Source organism: Hoplias malabaricus, chromosome 7 (genome assembly GCF_029633855.1).
Source record: "Hoplias malabaricus isolate fHopMal1 chromosome 7, fHopMal1.hap1, whole genome shotgun sequence".
Taxonomy (NCBI): domain Eukaryota; kingdom Metazoa; phylum Chordata; class Actinopteri; order Characiformes; family Erythrinidae; genus Hoplias; species Hoplias malabaricus.
In genome coordinates this window covers 27299939-27319145 of record NC_089806.1, presented here as the reverse complement: position 1 = coordinate 27319145, position 19207 = coordinate 27299939, and the positions used below count along the sequence as shown (strand labels likewise).

Below are 19207 nucleotides of genomic sequence, written 5' to 3'. Positions count from 1 at the left end.
ATACATAATTCAAGCAAAGATTTGAGGAAACTCTTCAGCTCTTTTCCTTTTGTACACTAAGGCTTAAAGGAGCAATCTGTAAGATATTTAATGTTCTTGGTAATAAAACAGCCAGTTTGTGAACATAGATTAAGGAACCAGCCTAAATTGAAGCACTAGCATCCCTAAGAGCAGATTAGAAGCAGTATTCTCTGTGAGGAGTGCCCGCACAGTGCCTGCGAGAGTCCGCAGGTGAGCTTGAGATCTCTGTCCAGTCACAGTACAAATGCCTATGTATAGATTGAAGGTGTTAACGCCATAGTTTGTATGTCTTATATAAAGAATGTGCTGCATAGCGACTATTGAAAGGTGTATATAAAAAATTCAATAAAAATACAATTGAAAGGTAAAGCTTATATATTCACCTATTTAAGGTGGAATAAAGAGTTCAATCTAGGAAATAACCAGTTTTGTGTGGGAAATAAGAAGTGTTCCAAAATTTGTTTGTTTATAAAACCCAGTACTAACTTTAGCTCCACACTGCTGTCTGTTTAAGGTGGAAAGAGTAGTCAATAATGTGGAGAATAAAATAAAAACCTTGCTTGAATATGAAAATAGTAAATATGAAGCAAGGATCTGCATCCTAAAATGACATTTATGGTTGAAGAGAAAATTACAGCAGTCTTGTCTTGTCTAAACATTTACTATGGATTTGGAGAGTAAAGTCTTGTAAATATTGGGAAAATGGCGGCCGCTCGTTCACCACTCGTTTTTGCTTTTCTCTAGCATTGGTAGAAGTTTTACTGAAATTATGAACACCTTTTCTGTTTTAAATAAGTTGATTATAGCACATTTGTTTAGCTATTACAGTCAAAGTCTCTTGCATGTATGATTAGTTTTCTTAAAACTGGCAACCTGGTTGAGCTTCCCATCTGGAGAGGAGTGGGAGGAGGCAGACAAGTATCTCCACTGTTTGTAGGTCACATTTTGAACGTTTGGTGTCAGTATTACATATTGCTCCTTTAATTATCTGATTAGGCAAATTTTGTGAAATAATGTCCTGCTCAATTTAAGATGAGAAGACAAAACTGATTTTTAAAGGCACAGCAGCTTATGTAGCAATAAACAAAAAGAAGAAAGATATAAGCAAATGAATAATTAAAAAGAATGAAATACAAAATAGAATGCAATGACAATAATATACACTATGAACACAAAATAGTGATATAGTAGTCCAGATGTGTGTAATGAATGGATGAGGCATTTCCAGATCAAAGTGACCAAAGCAGTAAAGTGCCAGTGCAGTGTTTCAGTATTAATTGTTCTGGTGGTTTGTATATTAATGAACTCTGCTGTCTGGTGGTTTCTGTAGAGGAGTGGGGCAGGGGCATGGCTCTGCTGCAGTATTGGAGTGCTCCACAAAGAGTGCAACAGACCTCAGTGTGTGGACCCTCAAAATTCCACACACACTGACAACCATTGTTATGTAATTGAATTAACAAAGAGAGACAGCTCTCATGTTTACTTACTACAGAAATGGTTGAATGTTGTGTATACATTCATCTGATAAAGGCTCAAAGGTTTGCTGTTTCAGAATAATTGGAATGAGATTCTATATAACAGGTTTCACACAGCTCCAGGGTTGGGGTTGTAGGTTCAAGCACTGCCTTGAGTGGCTGTCTGTGAAAAATTTGGGTGTGTTCTTCCCATTTCTGCATAGGTTTCCTCAGGGTGCTCCAACAGTGTGTTCCTGCCTTGAGTCCAGTGATTCTGAGTGGGCTTCTGACCCACCGTGACTATGAACTAGAAAAGTGTTTACTAGGGATGCAACAATACCACTTTTTCCCCTTCCGATACTGATATTTCGTCTTCATGTATCTGACGATACTGAGTACTGATACCAACTTAACTACTAGACAGATACTTATAAATGCAGATATTTATATTGCTAAACTTAAAGATTATTTTTGTTAAAGCAGTGTTCTGTATCGCTCATACGTTATAATAAACTTGAATGACCAATATTTACTTCTTTATTTACTGCACATTAAACAATTGAAAGATTCAGAGCCATGAAAAAAATATCAATATTTCCACAATGCAGTAACATGTTGTACATCTGTATTTATCTGTATCTCTAAAGAAACGCGAGTTGCATGTTTGGTTGGGGAGTTTGGGTTGTGTAGTGTGTGTGATATATTTCCAGTCTCTAAAAATTGACAAAAACTGTTGTGTAGTGTGAAATACCCAGTCTGTTTCTAATCTGCCCCAACTTTAAATAGTGCTGTATCTAGCGGCGTGAATGCGCATCAGTATCTGTTTCATGGGGTGTATCCCGAAAAGTGCCCTGTGTATTTCATGTAGGGAATAGTGAGTAGTGGGCCATTTCTAACACACCCATGGTATCGATGCTCTCTGTAGCCAATACCGATGCTGTGTTTAAGTACCAGTATCGGTGCCGGTATAAAGGAAAGGCTGAGTGAGTTTCATTTTTGTACTTTACTGTTTATTTTTATTAGGAAAGGAATTTTCCATATATTTAAAATCTTAGTCAAATATTTCAATGTTCCATCACACAAGGTTTCTGTCTTTCCAGTATCTTAAAACAAATAACTCTTAGGTCTCCTGGGCTACAAAGTGATGAACTAAATAACAGCTTTAAAATGGTAAATAATCTTTATGTTTATGTTTGTATCTCATTATAATAACACAGTAATTTTAAGTGTTTACTGTAGTCAAGAATAATTTCCACACTGCTTTAAGCCAGTTAAAACTGGTCTGGTGCTTACTAGCTGCTTGTCCAGCACATACTCCCTGATAGTAAGGAGACGGCGGACCACTGTTGGCCCACTGAGGGCAAAGTTGGAGGACCACTAGTGTTTTGCACAGCGTTTTCTGGGCGACCCACTGGTGATTAAACAGAATTTTAGACAAAATGCCACATTTCAGTACTTTTCCAGTCCAATTTACATTTTATTCCTTCATTAGGTTCTTTTGTTATCCTTTATAAATAAATTTAGTAAATAATTTTAATCCAGCACAGTGTCAACATTTTTAGAATAATCATTTTATATCAGGCTTATACTCATTATTATATCTCTCATAGCTGTTGGTAATATTTGCATTAGTTTGTTTTCCAGAATAAAAGTCTCTGTGAATTTAAAATCTGTTCGAGGAGATTAAAAATGAGTTATATCCTGAACACAGGACAGTAATCTGAGTGGTTTGACGGTGGACCAGCAGTGGTGGTGTGCCAGCAGCCTGATATATACTCGCTGTCTGACCAGCAAACTAGGGTGCAAAATACAGTGTACAGTGTTCAAAGAATCTTGTGTAGCACCTTTATTTTTAAGAGTGAAGGTAAATTTTGCAGTATGTTCCAACATCACCTGATCTGCCAAGAAGGAACATTGTGATTTATGCCATTCCACATGCAGAACATTTCAGATAATACGTCTGATGAGATACATGAAGACTTTACTGGACATCACTGATCAGGATGCTGTTCACAAAGAGCATAACGAAGATTATGACAGGGATGATAAAGATGAGGAGTTATGAAGAGATGATAAATTTGATGGGAATATATATATATATATATATATATATATATATATATATATATATATATATATATATATATATTGATATTGAATTATTGTCCAGCACTAGTGTAATCGAATAAATGTACGCTGACTCCATGATGAAAGCAAAACACATAAATTGCAACTTTGGTACTCTATCCATGTGTCACCAGTGGGTTTTCCATCCATCAAATTTTTGTGAATTATGAAAATGTGCATAATAATACCTGAATTATAAATGGCCCAAAATTCACAAAAAAACACCCACCAAATTCCCCAAAAATATTATCTAAAAATAAGTAAATTAATAAACCAATTATACATGAACTGAAAAATGTAATGTTAGCTTCTATCCAACTTTAGAGATAGATTTGACTGTTTTGTGGTGACCGATGAAGATTCTGGAGTGGTCGTGTCACTGATTTGATTTTTGAAATGCAGACCTATTGCTCTTCTTACCACAGTCAAGAATAGCATGGTTCTTAGGAGTTACTCTTTTTTGGAACATCCTCTTCCATGAGAACTTCTATTTGGTTTGCCAGATTTACACTCAAGTCAAGTCAAGTGATATTTATTTATATAGCACATTTAAAAGACAGTGAATGTCAGCCAAAGTCCTGCACAGTAAAAATGAACAAACAAACCAGGTAAAGTTATAAAACATACATATAAAAGAAATAAAACAAGTAAAAGAATCTAACAATAAAACGTTGTGGAGAAAATACTGATGGCAAGACAACATAAACCAAGGCAGAACAAATGGCTAAAATAATTTAAAAGGGCACAAATGCCAGAGAAAATGAATAGGTTTTCAAATTGGACTTAAAAGTCACTATTGTATGAGATTGCTTTATGAAAAGTGGGAGACTGTTCCAAAGTCTTGGAGCGGCTATAGCAAATGCCCGATCTCCTTTGAACCTCAGCCGAGAACAAGCGGGTGTCTAAAAGCAATCGGTTAGAAGAATGTAGGGCACGTGGGGTAGATCGAAGACAAAGAAGATCCACAATATATTTTGGAGCCAGGCCATGGAGAGCTTTAAAGACAAATAGTAACACTTTAAATTCAACTCTGTATTTCACTGGTAGCCAGTGCAACGATGCCAACCCGGGTAATTCTCTCCCTTTTCTTAGTACCGGTCAAAAGCCTTGCAGCTGCATTTTGGATCAGTTGCAATCATAACAGGCTTGAATGCGATATACCCAGGTACAGAGAATTATAATAGTCAATACAGGAAGAGATAAAAGCATGAATAACTGTTTCCAGGTCTTTAAAAGTATTCTCTTAAGCTTAGCTATATGACAGAGTTGAAAGAAAAACAGTGCTTATTTGCTTTTCAAATGTAAGCTCAGTGTCAAAGATGAAACCAAGATTTTTTACTTGGCTGTGTACATTAGATGACAGATGCCCCAGTTCATTGGCTGTGGTTGGATTCAAGTGGGAATTTCTGAAAATGATCACATCTGTCTTGTCTTGGTTCAGTTTGAAAAAGTTCTTAGACATCCACCACTATAAGTCCCTCAAACAATCCAACATTTTTAATAAGTTTTAGTGAACAATTCTCTCCTGATTTCAGCAGAATATAAAGCTGTGTGTAATCTGCATAACAATGATATGAAACATTATATTTTTGAAAGATTGGCCCCAGAGGGAGCGTATACAAAGAAACGAGGATGGGTCCCAAGATAGAGCCCTGAGGTACACCACAAGTAAGAGATGCAGGAGAGGAAGAGAAAGACTGTCCTATATTAACATAAAAAGTTCGATTTTCTAAGTAGGAGGCAAACCACTTCAATCCTGGATGTCAAAATCACTTAACAAGCAATCTAACAGGATGGTGTGGTCAACTGCGTCAAATGCTGCACTTAGGTCCAGGAGAATTAAAACAACACACTTTCCTGAATCAATGGCTAAAAGTATGTCATTTAATACTTTAAGAAGAGCAGACTCAGTACTGTGGTGTGCTCTAAAACCTGACTGAAATGTGTCTAAGATATTATGTTTGTTTAAAAAAGAAGAAAGTTGATGAAAGACAACATTCTCCAAGACTTTTGACAAGTAAGGTAGCTTAGAGATTGGTCTAAAGTTATTGAGGACTGATGGATCAAGGCTGAACAACTGCATGTTTAAAACAAAAAGGCACGGCACCACTAGTGAGACTGCTGTTTATTATGAACAATATACTTGGACCAACGGAAGACAGCACATCCCTAAGAAGCGGTTTGAGGAAGGCATCCAGGGAGCAATTGGTTGGTCTCATATGCAGAATCAAATCAGTAAGATCCTACAATGACATGGGCTCAAACTGACTTAGAAATGCAGAATGCATAGGTAGAACAGAGGAGCCAAGTGCCAGAGAAAATTTAAGCATCCGTAAACCTCATAAATTTATCACATAGTTCAGAGTTTGCTTCAAGCGTGGGTGAAGCCAGAGGGTGCAGTATTGTTTTAATTATATTAAAAAGAACTTTAGGATGGTGTGAATGCTTGGCAATGATATCGGCAAAGTATTTAGCTCTGGCTGCTTTTACCACATGCTGATAATTATTCAGACATTCATTAAGAAGTTGATAGGAGATTTGGAGTCTATCTGCTTTCCTACATTGCTGTCTGAATGCTTGAGTATCACTGTTGAACCATGGCTGAGACTTTACTTTAAATTTTCTATTTTTAAGTGGAGCAATTTGATCGATAATACCAATGCAGGTAGAATTAAACAGATCAGTCAGCTCATAAGTATTAGTGCCAAAAGGAGCATTTTCCATAATAAAAACTGAAGGAGAGGTTACAAAGGCAGCAGAAAACTGGCTGGCCCTGTGGGGTGTGATGGAACGTGTACAATAATATGCAGGCAGACTACTTGTAGGAGAAGAGCATGGAATTAGAAGATCAAACAGGACAGATCTATGATCAAACCAACATATATCTATAATTTCTAAATTGCTCACTGAAAAACCAAAGGACAAAGCAAGATCCAGAGTATGGCCTTGCACATGTGCAGGACCAATAATGGAGTGAGTCAGGTTAAAATTGTTAAAGTTGTTTAAATTCTCTGAGTAGTGGTTTAGAAGGACAACACACATGGATGTTAAAATCACCAAGAATCAGGAGTTTATCTGTACTAGGTAAGGTCACAGACTTCACCTTTCTTCACCAAAATTCTTGAATAAAGTCCTTATTAGGTTTAGGAGGTCTGTACACTAGAACACAGAGTATAGGACACGACAGTTCCACTTTGCACAGCTGCATTTCAAAATTTGATATATTTCAAGAAAATTCTCCTGCAGTCAGTAAGCGGTATTTAAAATGGTTTCTGAAAATTGTTGCAAGCCCCCCTCCCCCACCGGTAGATTTGGGGGTATTAAAAAAGGTACAGTCACGGGGAGAAAGCTCAACAAGGGGGCTTGCAATAATCACCAAATCAGATTTAAAAAAATTTTACTTAATAAAATTAACTCAAGAATCTAGATATCTAGAAAACTTTAAACATTCAATTAAAATTATTATAAAATTAAAATCCAAGTCTGTGTCCATTCTAAGTCTCAGGAAAATTAAGTTGAAATTTTATGAATGTCATTAAAGTCTATGTCCTTAAATTTGAGACTCCAGTTTTTGCAACACATTGCACCACAGAGCCCAATAAGATTTTACTGCTCATTTTCACAAATATTATAACACTAATACCATTTGTAAGTCCCTTACATGTGGCTAAATGTTTATGTAAAATAAAAAATTAAATCTGGTTAAATGAATCCACAGCATTTGAATGGCTTTTAAATACAATATATTATATTGCCAAAAATATTTACTCACCCATCTAAATAATTCAGGTGTTACAATAAGTTTTATGGCCTGAATGTGTTGCAGGCATGTAGTTCTAAATTTGTTTACATTTTACAAATAGAACTAAGATCCCCATTGAAAACACTGAATTTTTTGCCCTTTTGTCTGTATTGTATTTCTTCCTTAAAATTACAGCTTCTAAATGTTTGTGATGTTCCACTGAGCCATAATAGGGAGAATAGAGCCTCTGTGACTGCTACACTGGGTCCTCTGCTGGTTTACTGGACTGAACAACTTCTGAATCACAGGGCGGAGGGCTCTCACGAGAAATGGGTAATGCTTAACAGCACAAACTTAGCTATAAACCTGGTTACCTAGCTACAAGAAGAATCTAGCTTAGTATTAGTGTTAGGACATTATGGCAAAGAGGAGAGTGAGAGAGAGCGGTTGAACAAGAGTTAATACTGGAATTTACAGAGCAGAGCGAGCTGAAACAGACACGAGGACACAAGTTGGAGCAGTAAGTATTTATTGCCCTTTTTCCCATGTGTTTTGGTGTTAGTGAAGTTTTGTTTAGGAAAGTGTTATAACCAGACTTACTATGTAGTGAGCCAGGGTTTGCTGCTGCTAATTTTGCCGGATTAGTTCACTTTTTTGCTTTTCTCTGGCTGCTGAGCTCATAAAAGGTGAGTTAGACTTTGTATCGGTGGAAACCAAACTTTGTTCACAGCAAAGTGTTAGAATCAGGTTTTTGAAATTTAGAAGGAATGAGGGCGAGCAGTAGTGCCTGCTATCTTTAGCTCATTGATTCTGGTAATACGTGCTGTGGTTGTAACGGCTAGAGTACCACCAAAGTTATACTTAATGGCTTTAATAAAACTATCCAGTTTATATTCTGAGTAATATGTTTATCATGTAGTCATAACATCATTTAATTTGAATACACACATGGCTCCCCTGGCTCAACATCACCTAAAGCCCAGAGAGTGGGTCACAACCTCTGTAATCATCTCTTGAGAGAGAGGTGTGCATGTGTGTTTGAGAAAGCCCTGACAATCGGTTGTGTTTGTGTGAGAGATATTGAGAGGTAGGTGTGAGGCTTGACCTCACAGTACTGTACACATGAATTACTCTCAGCAGCAGGTAGGAGGTGCTCAGGAGACAAAAAGGTATTTTTTTTACTGTATTCCTTTAATAGAAGAAGTATTTCGGGTATTTGCTTTTTTTTTTCCAGAAAATGCCCAGACTGAAAATTGGAACTGTGGATTAAAAGCAAATTTCAAAAACGATTGTGTATAGAGTTGATTTGATGCTCATCTTTAGTTAAACTGATAAGCTTACATGGAAGAGTGACATCTTTCTATTAAACTGGCCCATGTTCATAAGAGAGAGACTGAAGTGTTATGTTATACTGAAAAATAGGAATGCCGGGGTTAAATGTTTTTGCCAGTTAGTTATCCTGACTCGGAGAGCATTGAAGCCTTGTTTTCATTTCAGCAACATATTTATGCAGTAAATATTAAAGCATATGTTACTCCATTAATGGACTTGAATGTTTATCAATCCCCACTGCCATGGCATAAAATTGAATCGCTCTTCAAAGAAAACAATGTTTTTACACTTATAGTTTACTACATTATTTGAAAATCTAATGATGAATAGACCAATAGAAATGCTCAAATTACTTGGATTATATATCTACAATAGAACCAATAAATAAAATGAAACTAAACCTTGTGTAGGGATTTCTTCACCCCAAAATATTTTTTATTTCCAGGTTCATCACAGCTTCTGGTGATAGTTGGATAGGAATATTAAAAACTGTCTCCTGAAAAAAATTATTTTATTACACTAATTAATGCTCAGTTCTAGGACTGCTTACCTAGAATGACTATAGGCACATATTTAATCTCATACACACACACACACTTTTATATCTCACACTTCATAAAAGTTGCCATTGCTATTAATATTCTGCTGTTCCAAAAGTGTATCACGAAATCAAGACATAAACAGAAACAGAACAAAGCAAAAATCAGGAGCAGGAATTTCAGTGAGTACTTGCAAATCCTGCTGGAAAAATAAATTGATCATGTCCGCAATTCCGCAGACATAGCTGAATACTTAAATTAAACGTATACACAAGCACGTACGTATCTGTGACAACTTATGGAACTCTGGCCCTTTGCAGGTCTTTAAGAATACACAAATAACTTTTTGGCATAGCCAAATCTGTGTGGATGAAGACTCTCTCAAAACGATAGTTATGAAACACTTAAAAGGGATTGGTAATATTTTACAACACCATGTAATTTCTTCCCTTTGTACAACGTAGGCCTGGATTAGCCTAGATTTTTGTGCGGTAATCACAAGTGAAACACAAAAAAGAAAACCAAAAAAACTTGACTGATCTTATTCAAATATATTCAAACAAGACGTTCTGTAGCTAAACTACACATAAGTGATCCAGCAAGCAGGAGGTGAGACCTGCTAAGCAGCTTATTTTTAAAGCTCAATCCACATGTTACACATCCGATTCTATAGAAGCAATCAACTGTCATGGTTACAGTTTCTTAGGCACGTTATGCATCCTCAACATATCCATCAGCATGTCAACTTGACAAATGCTGTGGGGGGGTTAAAAAAATGAAAAGAATAAAGCCACACAAATCGATGGATAATTACACCCAAACACAAAACCAGAAACATTAAGTTTATGATTTAGTCTGGTAAGTAGGAGTTGAATGGAATAGAGTATTGTCAATTTTATATGTATTTCATACATTCATAAGTCATTGGCTTGGTGATTGACGCCGCTGCTTCCAGTAGTTACTGTAGCACTGCTGGAACATGTTCTTGCAGCAAAGTTTAGCATTGAGCCGTGAACAGATGAGGAAGGAGCCACCCATCTTTCGGTGCAGGGAGTAGGTTTCTTCAGGGGGTGGAGTAAGCCTCTGCTTCAGCATCACCGGTATCAGGTTGTGGATGCGCTCTGTTGTGCTCTGAGCACCGAAGTCGAAAGGCTCTTCCGAGGCAAAAGCTTCTCCCAGAATCATCACCGCGTCCACATGAGCGTTCATCATTGCCTACAGCACAGCATCATTCTGAGTCAATGCATGAGTTTACGTTATATGGTATCAACACACACATACATACATACATACATATACATATATACACACACACACACACACGAGAATGTGTTCCTACCTTAGATTCATAACCTGTGAGGAACTTCATATCTATAGAGCGCTTCAGTACTCCCTCTCTATTCCCATCGGCTGCTGCCTTGATGATCTGTAACCACAAAAAAAATTGTATTACACAGTCAAATGTGTTCAGTTATCTCTTGCTTCTGTTGATCCAAATTTACCCCCGGGGACCAACAAATTTTCTAAACTATTCTTTGAAAGGTTTGAAAATCTTCCTATATGTGCTGTTCTTTTATATTCTCTTATTACTTTTTTTAAATATAGTTTCCAGCCACAGATGGGAATTAGAGTTGAATTTTGCTCCGGGGTAATACCAAATGTAAGCCCCCCCAACAGCGTGTCACACAAGAACAGAGCACAAACATAACTCCAGAAAGAGTAAAGAACAGAACAGAGTACACAACACAATGTCTCTCTTGTTCCTTCTCTCATTGCACATGACTTGGTTTTAATAGTATACAGAGATGTATGTTGCATTTTTTACGTTAAATAATATGGTCATACTATGTTTTTTGTTATACTCATTCATTTATTTTATTCTCGTTTTAAACATTTTTGTCAATTTAATTTAAGTCATATTGTGCTTTGTTGCCAAGTCTGCTGGGATGTTAAAATGTTCAGTGTTCAATATTTAAAATAGCATTTTAGTACATTTATTTTCATTGAAAGACAAAAGTACATTTTGCCAATTTAATTCATGCAGTTGAAAAGGTGACAAAAAAATTTATGAAACACTGAAAACCATGTTCAGTATTTGGTCTTGAACATCTTGTACATTTATGAGTTAAATAATGGCTCTAGGGGTGGCGCAGCAGGTAGTGTCGCAGTCACACAGCTCCAGGGACCTGGAGGTTGTGGGTTCGATTCGTTGATCGGGTGACTGTCTGTGAGGAGTTGGTGTGTTCTACCCGTGTCCGCGTGGGTTTCCTCCGGGTGCTCCGGTTTCCTCCCACAGTTCAAAAACACACGTTGGTAGGTGGATTGGCGACTCAAAAGTGTCCGTAGGTGTGAATGTGTGTGTGTGTGTGTGTGTCTGTGTTGCCCTGTGAAGGACTGGCGTGTCCTCCAGGGTGTATTCCCGCCTTGCGCCCAATGATTCCAGGTAGGCTCTGGACTCACCGCGACCCTGAACTGGATAAGCAGTTACAGATAATGAATGAATGAATGAAATAATGGCTCTATACAAACAGTGAGTCACAGATTATTGCATTTTAAAAAGATCCACATTTCTGGAAAGGTTTGTAGATTCAAATTTTACAGGTAAACAAATTATTATTTAGACTTTAGATTCAACATGGCGGCACGGTGGCGCAGCACGTAGTGTCGCAGTCACACAGCTCCAGGGGCCTGGAGGTTGTGGGTTCGATTCCCGCTCCGGGTGACTGTCTGTGAGGAGTTAGTGTGTTCTCCCCGTGTCCGCGTGGGTTTCCTCCGGGTGCTCCGGTTTCCTCCCACAGTCCAAAAACACACGTTGCAGGTGGATTGGCGACTCGAAAGTGTCTGTAGGTGTGAGCGAATGTGTGTGTGTGTCTGTGTTGCCCTGTGAAGGACTGGCGTCCCCTCCAGGGTGTATTCCCGCCTTGCGCCCGATGATTCCAGGTAGGCTCTGGACCCCCCGCGACCCTAAATTGGATAAGCGGTTACAGATAATGGATGGATGGATGGATAGATTCAACATTTCATTCAGTGAATAAGGAGACATAACATTACTCTCAGGTTACATATTTATCTGCTATATATAGTTTAAAAATATTAATTCTACATTGTGAATCGTATGTGCTTTTCAAACAAAAATGACCACGGTGAGGCCATTCACACTCACCTCTATATAGAGATCTGTGAAACTCTCATCAAATCCCCTCGTTGCACCGAAGTCCAACAGCGCCACCTACAGTTCCAGATATGAAATAGTGAGGCTGCCGGGATTTGCTCCAGAAAATAAATCTTAGACATGATTGTTTATAAGTAATAAGAAATAAGCAATAGAATAATGGACCACAGTCCACCGACAGAATGTGCAATTCATTTTTTTAAAAAGCTTGATTATTAAGATCTGGTTTCCACCTGAATGCAGTAGTGATTTTTAGATTCTGGTGTTATAATATTTAATTTTAATTATTGAATATATTTGTTTCAGTCTTATTGCTTTTTAATGCTTATGAGTAACATTAAAATAGTTAATTCAAATAAGACTGCTAATTCTTTTAATTCATCGTAGAGGACACAGAAGTAGGTGAACAGTTGGCTTACCTTGTGGGTTTGGGGGTCATAGAAGAAGTTGGACCAGTTAGGGTCTGTCTGCATGTATCGAAACTCAAAGAGCTCTCGCACACACAGAGTCAAGATATTCTCACAGATCTGAAGGAAAACACAGAAAAGTTTTACAAACATTTGTTGCTGTAATAGTAAAAAGAATGTTTGGCATTGCTGTAACAAAGTCCATCCACCAGATGGCAACAGTGCACTTAAAATGTGAGATCCTCCAAATTATTACTGAAGGAGAGTGAAAATTGCTGAAGGTGATTTGCATTTCTCTTATCTATATCAACATTACTTCCATGTGAAGCTTTTTAAAATGTTTATGTATACTAAAATATGTGTACTTCAATGTTTTACCAATTTTTCTATTTTTATTTTTGTTATAAAATATAGTCCAACACGGAATGACCGCTACAACAAAATAATAAAACTTTATTTCAACATGGAATTACTGTATTCAAGTGTACTTTATGTATAAAGCAAATTAAGTATAAAATGCTGATGAAGATAGGAAGAAAAATCCAACAAATTTACTTCAGAGAATGACACCAATGTTTTTCTTTGGAAATATTATATATTTTTAATTAGCTCATATTGGTGGTGCGCAGTAAATTAAAAAGGACATATATAAATGAATGACAAATAATAGACAATTTCATTAACATAGTTTTGGTTATTTTCCTGATTTGGGAGCACACCTCGTTTTTGAGCTCCTGGGTAAGACCCTCCGCCTGGTCCAGTGGGAAGCCAGACACCAACTCTGTGGTGAGGACATGTCTGCTGCTCAGTTCGTCGATCACGTCAGGCACGTAGAAGAAAGGGTGGCCTTTCAGGAGTTCCCTACCAAAAAAAAAACACCACAAACACAGCCCATGGTAAGAGAGGAAAAGCCCGTGCCACATAGCACGTGCTACAGGGAGCCGGCACTGAGGCAAGGTGCTGACTCATTGAAACACAGACAAGTGGAAAATGTGGTTTGTTTTACAGAGCTCAGGAACCTTTGCCATGGCTGTAAAAGGGCTGCAAAAATGTACAGTTGGTTACAGGAGAAAAGAATGCACAGTTAATTAATCTAGCACTTATAGCACAGAAACAACAAAAAATGTTGAAATAGAGGAAAAAGGAGGGACTGTTAAACAGCTGAAGTCTTGTTTGAAGCAAACAAGCACAGAAATTTCACTTGCAAAACTTTAGTTCCTAAATGATTTAACAGTGTAATTAAAATGAAAGGTGAGGTAGCGCAAATCACAACATGCCTCTGCCACAAAGTTTGGAGCAAAAATCTAAATCTAAATCTAAACACAAGTTCTTCAATGAAAACACAAGATAGCTACAATTTGAATACAGCCAAAGCCTGCATGAAGTTTTGGATGTCCCAGGCAAATATATTTGTGTAGTCACTGTCCAATGAAAAGCACGTACCTTGAATACCTTTATATTAAAAAAACAAACAAAAAAAAAACAAAACTTTTTTTGGGATAAGAAAAATGTACTTTATAAATAACAATTTGTATAAAAAATACAAAATAAAAGAGAATGTAAATAAATAAACTGGTTCTATTAAGCGTATTTACCTTGAAGGTCAGACAAAGAAAAAGGTTGGGGAGATTTTCTATTCATGTTCTATTGCTTAACTTACTCGCTACACACTTAATGCCACAATTCTACAAAAAACAGCGATATGACAGATGCTTGCAATGGCAAGACAACCAAGTGAACTAAAGTAAGCTTGTAATTCAGATCTTGGCTGGCATCATAAAAGGAAATATAAACATAAAAAAATAAATAATAATAATAATAATAATAATAATAATAATAATTAGACTGAGCGACAGCTTGTATGTCTGAACATTTTTTGTCAGTTGATTCACTCGTAAGTCAAGGTTTCACTGTATCTCTTATAAATATTTTACGAAAAAGAAAAAAGAAATGGATATAAAAAAATAAATAAATAAAATAAAATACACACCATACAAACTCAGCTGGAAGGGGAGAGGTAGCTATGCTACTTACCAAGAGAGTGAGGCCAATTGTGCTTTCTAGGACTCCTGTCCTTGGATGAATAACGCATCACTAAAGATCAAACTTGAAATTTCCTGATGGGGCCAACACTCTCACCGCTGCGTCACTCGGGAGAAAGTATAATCTGTTTATTCTATTTAAATGTTTGACCATTAAAACCGTGTTAACTTATTTTACTTGAAAAATCAAACTATAGCTAGACCAGAGGTGTGCCACCATTTGCATACGATTGTACATACTGTACACTTAAGTGCACATGCATTTAGGTAAATTAAATGATCTCCTCAAAGGCAGGTTGGGCCAATATATTTTGCTTAATAAAGTCTCTATGATAGCATTCTTTTATTCTTTAAACTAGTAGAAATGAGGTAATTATATAAACTACATTATGTTTAAGATGTTAATTTAATTCAGTTCCACCCATATTGTTATTATTATAAGCTTTATTGACAATCCTCTGAAATTTGTTGTTGTTTTCTTATCAAAGCAACACTTAATATTCTGTTTTAGATTTGGTCTCATCTTTGCCAGCTCAAGTAGTGGTCAGCCTGGACCCATGAGCTGGAACTGAGGAGGTGGGTCGTCTTTCATGCCTGCACTCCCTTCCCATAAGGACATGGATGTCATCATATTCCAGTTACTCCTTCCCTTGGATGTAAACCAAAGCACTTTCCCTATGTCATCAAAGGCATGGCTCTGCAGCAGGGGTTGAGGAGTGGGTGAAGGGCTTGGCAAGTTCAGCTATATTTACAACCTGGCAGCCAGCGATACAGTTCCACGTCAAGTCATCGAAACCTGATGCCTGCCCCAAAAGCTGGGAGATGTTATTATTAGTCCTGAGCTCTGAAAAGCACAGAGGGTTACAATTCCACAAGTACACAATCATTTGGAATACTCTAATGTTTATTTATACCATGTGCAAATGTTTCCTGGGAGGACACAATGCCATGCAGCATGCCCCTGATTAACTCAGCATGACACAAGTCATAGAAATGTCAGGGGGAAAAAAAAAATAAAAAATAAAAAAAAAATAAAAAAAAATAAAAAAAAAATAAAAAAGGATACCGGTAAAAATGGCATCAGAGGTAGGTTAAGGAAAGAGGGAAATGAGAAATGTAACAACACAAAAATCGTCCACAGGGAGAACTCACCTGAATTTGCGGGCACACTTGGCTTCCCTTATATAATCACACTCCAGCGCCAGCTCCCGTCTCATCACATCTATCAAGTGCTCTGGGAACAGACCTGATCAGACAAATAGGAAACAATAAATACACACATGAATTCATCTTGTTCAACTACTCCTTCCTGTCCAAAGCCTACTTGAAATCACTGAGCACAATGCAGAAACATAACCTAGACAGGGCAATAGGACCAGTCCACTGCAGGACTAATTAACACAATACCGCATGCAGCAAATTAAAAAAAAAATATATGTGTAACTCTAAATAAAAACAACAATTATTTTCATAAATCATACTTTTAACAGAGCCTTGTGATATATTAGCTGTTTTATGTACAGATGTAAACATAACATAACTATTGTTGATCTCTCTCTTTTTTTATTTTGAACCAGGAGCTGTATTGTAACATTTATTTTCTCCATTAAAAGGTCCTGTGTCTAATGCTTAAGCTCTCCATGAAACTTTTTCTCAGCAAATTAAGAGATTCTAATTTAAAATCATTTAAACTTCAGAGATAATATAGCACACTCAAATTGTAACTGCTTATCCAGTTCATGGTTGCGGTAGGTCCACACACACTAGAGTTTTCTCTAGCCTGTTTGTATTGCTTATCACACTAGATATTTACTTACCTCCCAAAATTACAAGGAAGTACAAGTATTTTAAGATAACACTTTTTATCTATGAACACTACTTATATTACTAAATTCCATTGTGGTGATCTTATATTGATTATTTTATAAATAAAAATTACCCATTATTATAAGCTTCAGTCTTATGAAGGCAAAATGTGATAATCAAAGAAAACGTTTGCAGTTAATTAGTTCATGGTTTAATTTCATAGATAGATTAGATAGACAGGAGGACTAAAAATAATCCTCTATGTCACAAAACATTTTAAAAGATGGCAGAAAACTTCAAAGTACATGTACAGAGATACAATAGATATTCTCAAATCTATACATCCAGTTATGTAAATATTTATATGGGTCAGTGTCCAATGAGCTGATTAGGTGTCCTGCTGGCCCTAAATGATATTTCATTAGTTTATGAGAATCTCTAGCAGAGCTAAATATCTGAGACACACTAAGTGTGTACAAAAGGAAAGGCTTCAACGACATCAGTGAAACAGCACAAGAACAATGACTCAACTCCATGTGGACTCTTGTATCTGTTCACATGCTCACATAACTCCCCATGGCCCTGAGGTCTCTGATTTCAGGCCAACTTTTGGAATCACAGTCACACAGAGAAGTTTCTTAGCTAACTCACATCCGATAAGTCAACATGGGAAGAGTATCTAGAGACATGTTTTTCATAGGCCACCAGTAGTTTAAATGTACAAAATGTCCTGTCTCTGTATTAATAAACATGCTGACAACTGCAGAGGAAGAGATACAGGCCATACTGTACAGCAGTCAACAGATGGCCCATGGGACGTAGTATATTTGAAATGTATTTCATTAAGTGTATGGGTCGTGATGTGGGTGGGACACCTATCACTCTGCCCAATATAAACTACAGTCAAACACAAATTTTATGCAAAACAATGCGATGTTTCATTTCAATGTAGTTTTTTTAATCAATCTTTTATATGTATTATTTATATAGAATTAGTTAACTAAGTGTGGGAAACCCGAGCCGGCCGGATCCTCTTGCACTTCTTTATTTAAGTAAACAGCTAAAATAACAGACATTCTTTAGATAAAATGGAATATCAATGGGAAGGCCGTCAACAATAAAACAATAAATCTCACCTTCAGGCAGGGCATTGCTCATGCTAAGGACAGCCATTAAGTTGTTTACATCACTGTTAATGCTCTGCGCAACTCCAGGGTACTATAAAAACAAAAAGAGCAGATTACTTATAATGGGTGAACATGCATATAAAAATACAAAAGACAATGTACTGAAGATGTTTTCAGCGTGGTTACAACTGGCTTGAATTTTATTGTACTGTCATTAGTTGGATAAAACCGCATTTTCATGTTCATCTTTTCTTCTCTTTCCTGGCATATTTTAATCTAAAAACATGTTTAGACTAAAATTAATTGACACCATAATGCGCATAGTTATGTCATAGTGCTTTACCTGAATCTTCATGGCAACCTCTCGACCATCCTTCATTCTGGCCAGATGCACTTGGCCAATGGAGGCCGCAGCAAAAGGCCTCTCCTCAAACATCTCCAGCTTATCCCTCCAGTGTGGGCCCAGGTCATTGTTCAGAGCTTTCTGTCGATGGAGAGGAGCATATATGTATTGGTCATCACGCATGTGGCCAGAAGAGTGTTCCTAAATATTGTGTAAAAGTCAAAGGCAGTCTGAGTGCATAAGATCCTTACAATCATCTGTTTGATGGGCATGAAATCTGCGCTCTGACGAACACGTTCAAAGATCTTAGCTAGCTGAGGATTGATGAAGGCATCATCTGAGCAAGAAAAAGGGTAAAAAAAAAAACAAAAATAGACCAGTCACAATTCATGTTTCAAATGCATTCCTGTGAATGGTTATACCCTGACATGCTTTCAATATCTGTTTTGTAGCAGACATATATTATCCTGATTTAAAAAATCTATATAAAACCCATGTCAAACTTTAGAAAACGTAATAATACACCTCATCAACCATAACATTATGACCTTATTGTTTCTATAATCACTGTTCATTTTCCTCAGCTTCACTGACCATACAATTAGACTGTAGTCCATCTGTTGCCCTGCATACTTTCTTTGTCCCTTTGGTCAGGACCCCACAGAGCAGGTATGATTTGGGTGGTGGATGATTATCGGCTTTGAAATGACACTCACGTGGTGGTGATCTGAAATTGAATTTTGTGCTGTTATGTGTGGATCAGACACAGCAGGTGCTGCTGGAGTTTTTAAACTCCCCAGTGTCACTGCTGGACTGAGAGTAGTCCACCAACCAAAAATATCCAGCAAACAACATCCTGTGGATAGTATCCTATGTCCACTTATGAAAGACAAGAAAATAAATGACACAAATTGTGCACCAACAGATGAAAGACGGTCTCTGACCTTACAAGATGGACCAATAAGGCATCTGTATCTAATAGAGTGGACAGTGAGAAGACACTTTAAAAACCCAGCTACTGTGTCTGATCCACTCATATCAGCACAACACACACTAACACACCACCACGACAACATCAGTGTCACTACAGCACTG

General features: G+C 37.1%; 1 protein-coding gene across 1 annotated transcript in view; it reads right to left on the bottom strand.

The window, feature by feature from the left end:
* Positions 1-7736: 7736 nt before the first annotated feature.
* Positions 7737-19207, bottom strand: part of coq8aa (coenzyme Q8A, genome duplicate a) — a 43131-nt gene continuing 31660 nt past the window's right edge. The window contains exons 7-15 of the mRNA XM_066677444.1: positions 18364-18449; positions 18113-18253; positions 17779-17860; positions 15989-16082; positions 13514-13655; positions 12807-12914; positions 12379-12444; positions 10555-10641; positions 7737-10430 (exon numbers count right to left, since the gene is read on the bottom strand). Coding sequence (XP_066533541.1) covers positions 10137-10430; positions 10555-10641; positions 12379-12444; positions 12807-12914; positions 13514-13655; positions 15989-16082; positions 17779-17860; positions 18113-18253; positions 18364-18449 — 1100 coding nt within the window. The 3' untranslated portion in view covers positions 7737-10136. The remainder of the gene's footprint in view (positions 10431-10554; positions 10642-12378; positions 12445-12806; positions 12915-13513; positions 13656-15988; positions 16083-17778; positions 17861-18112; positions 18254-18363; positions 18450-19207) is intronic.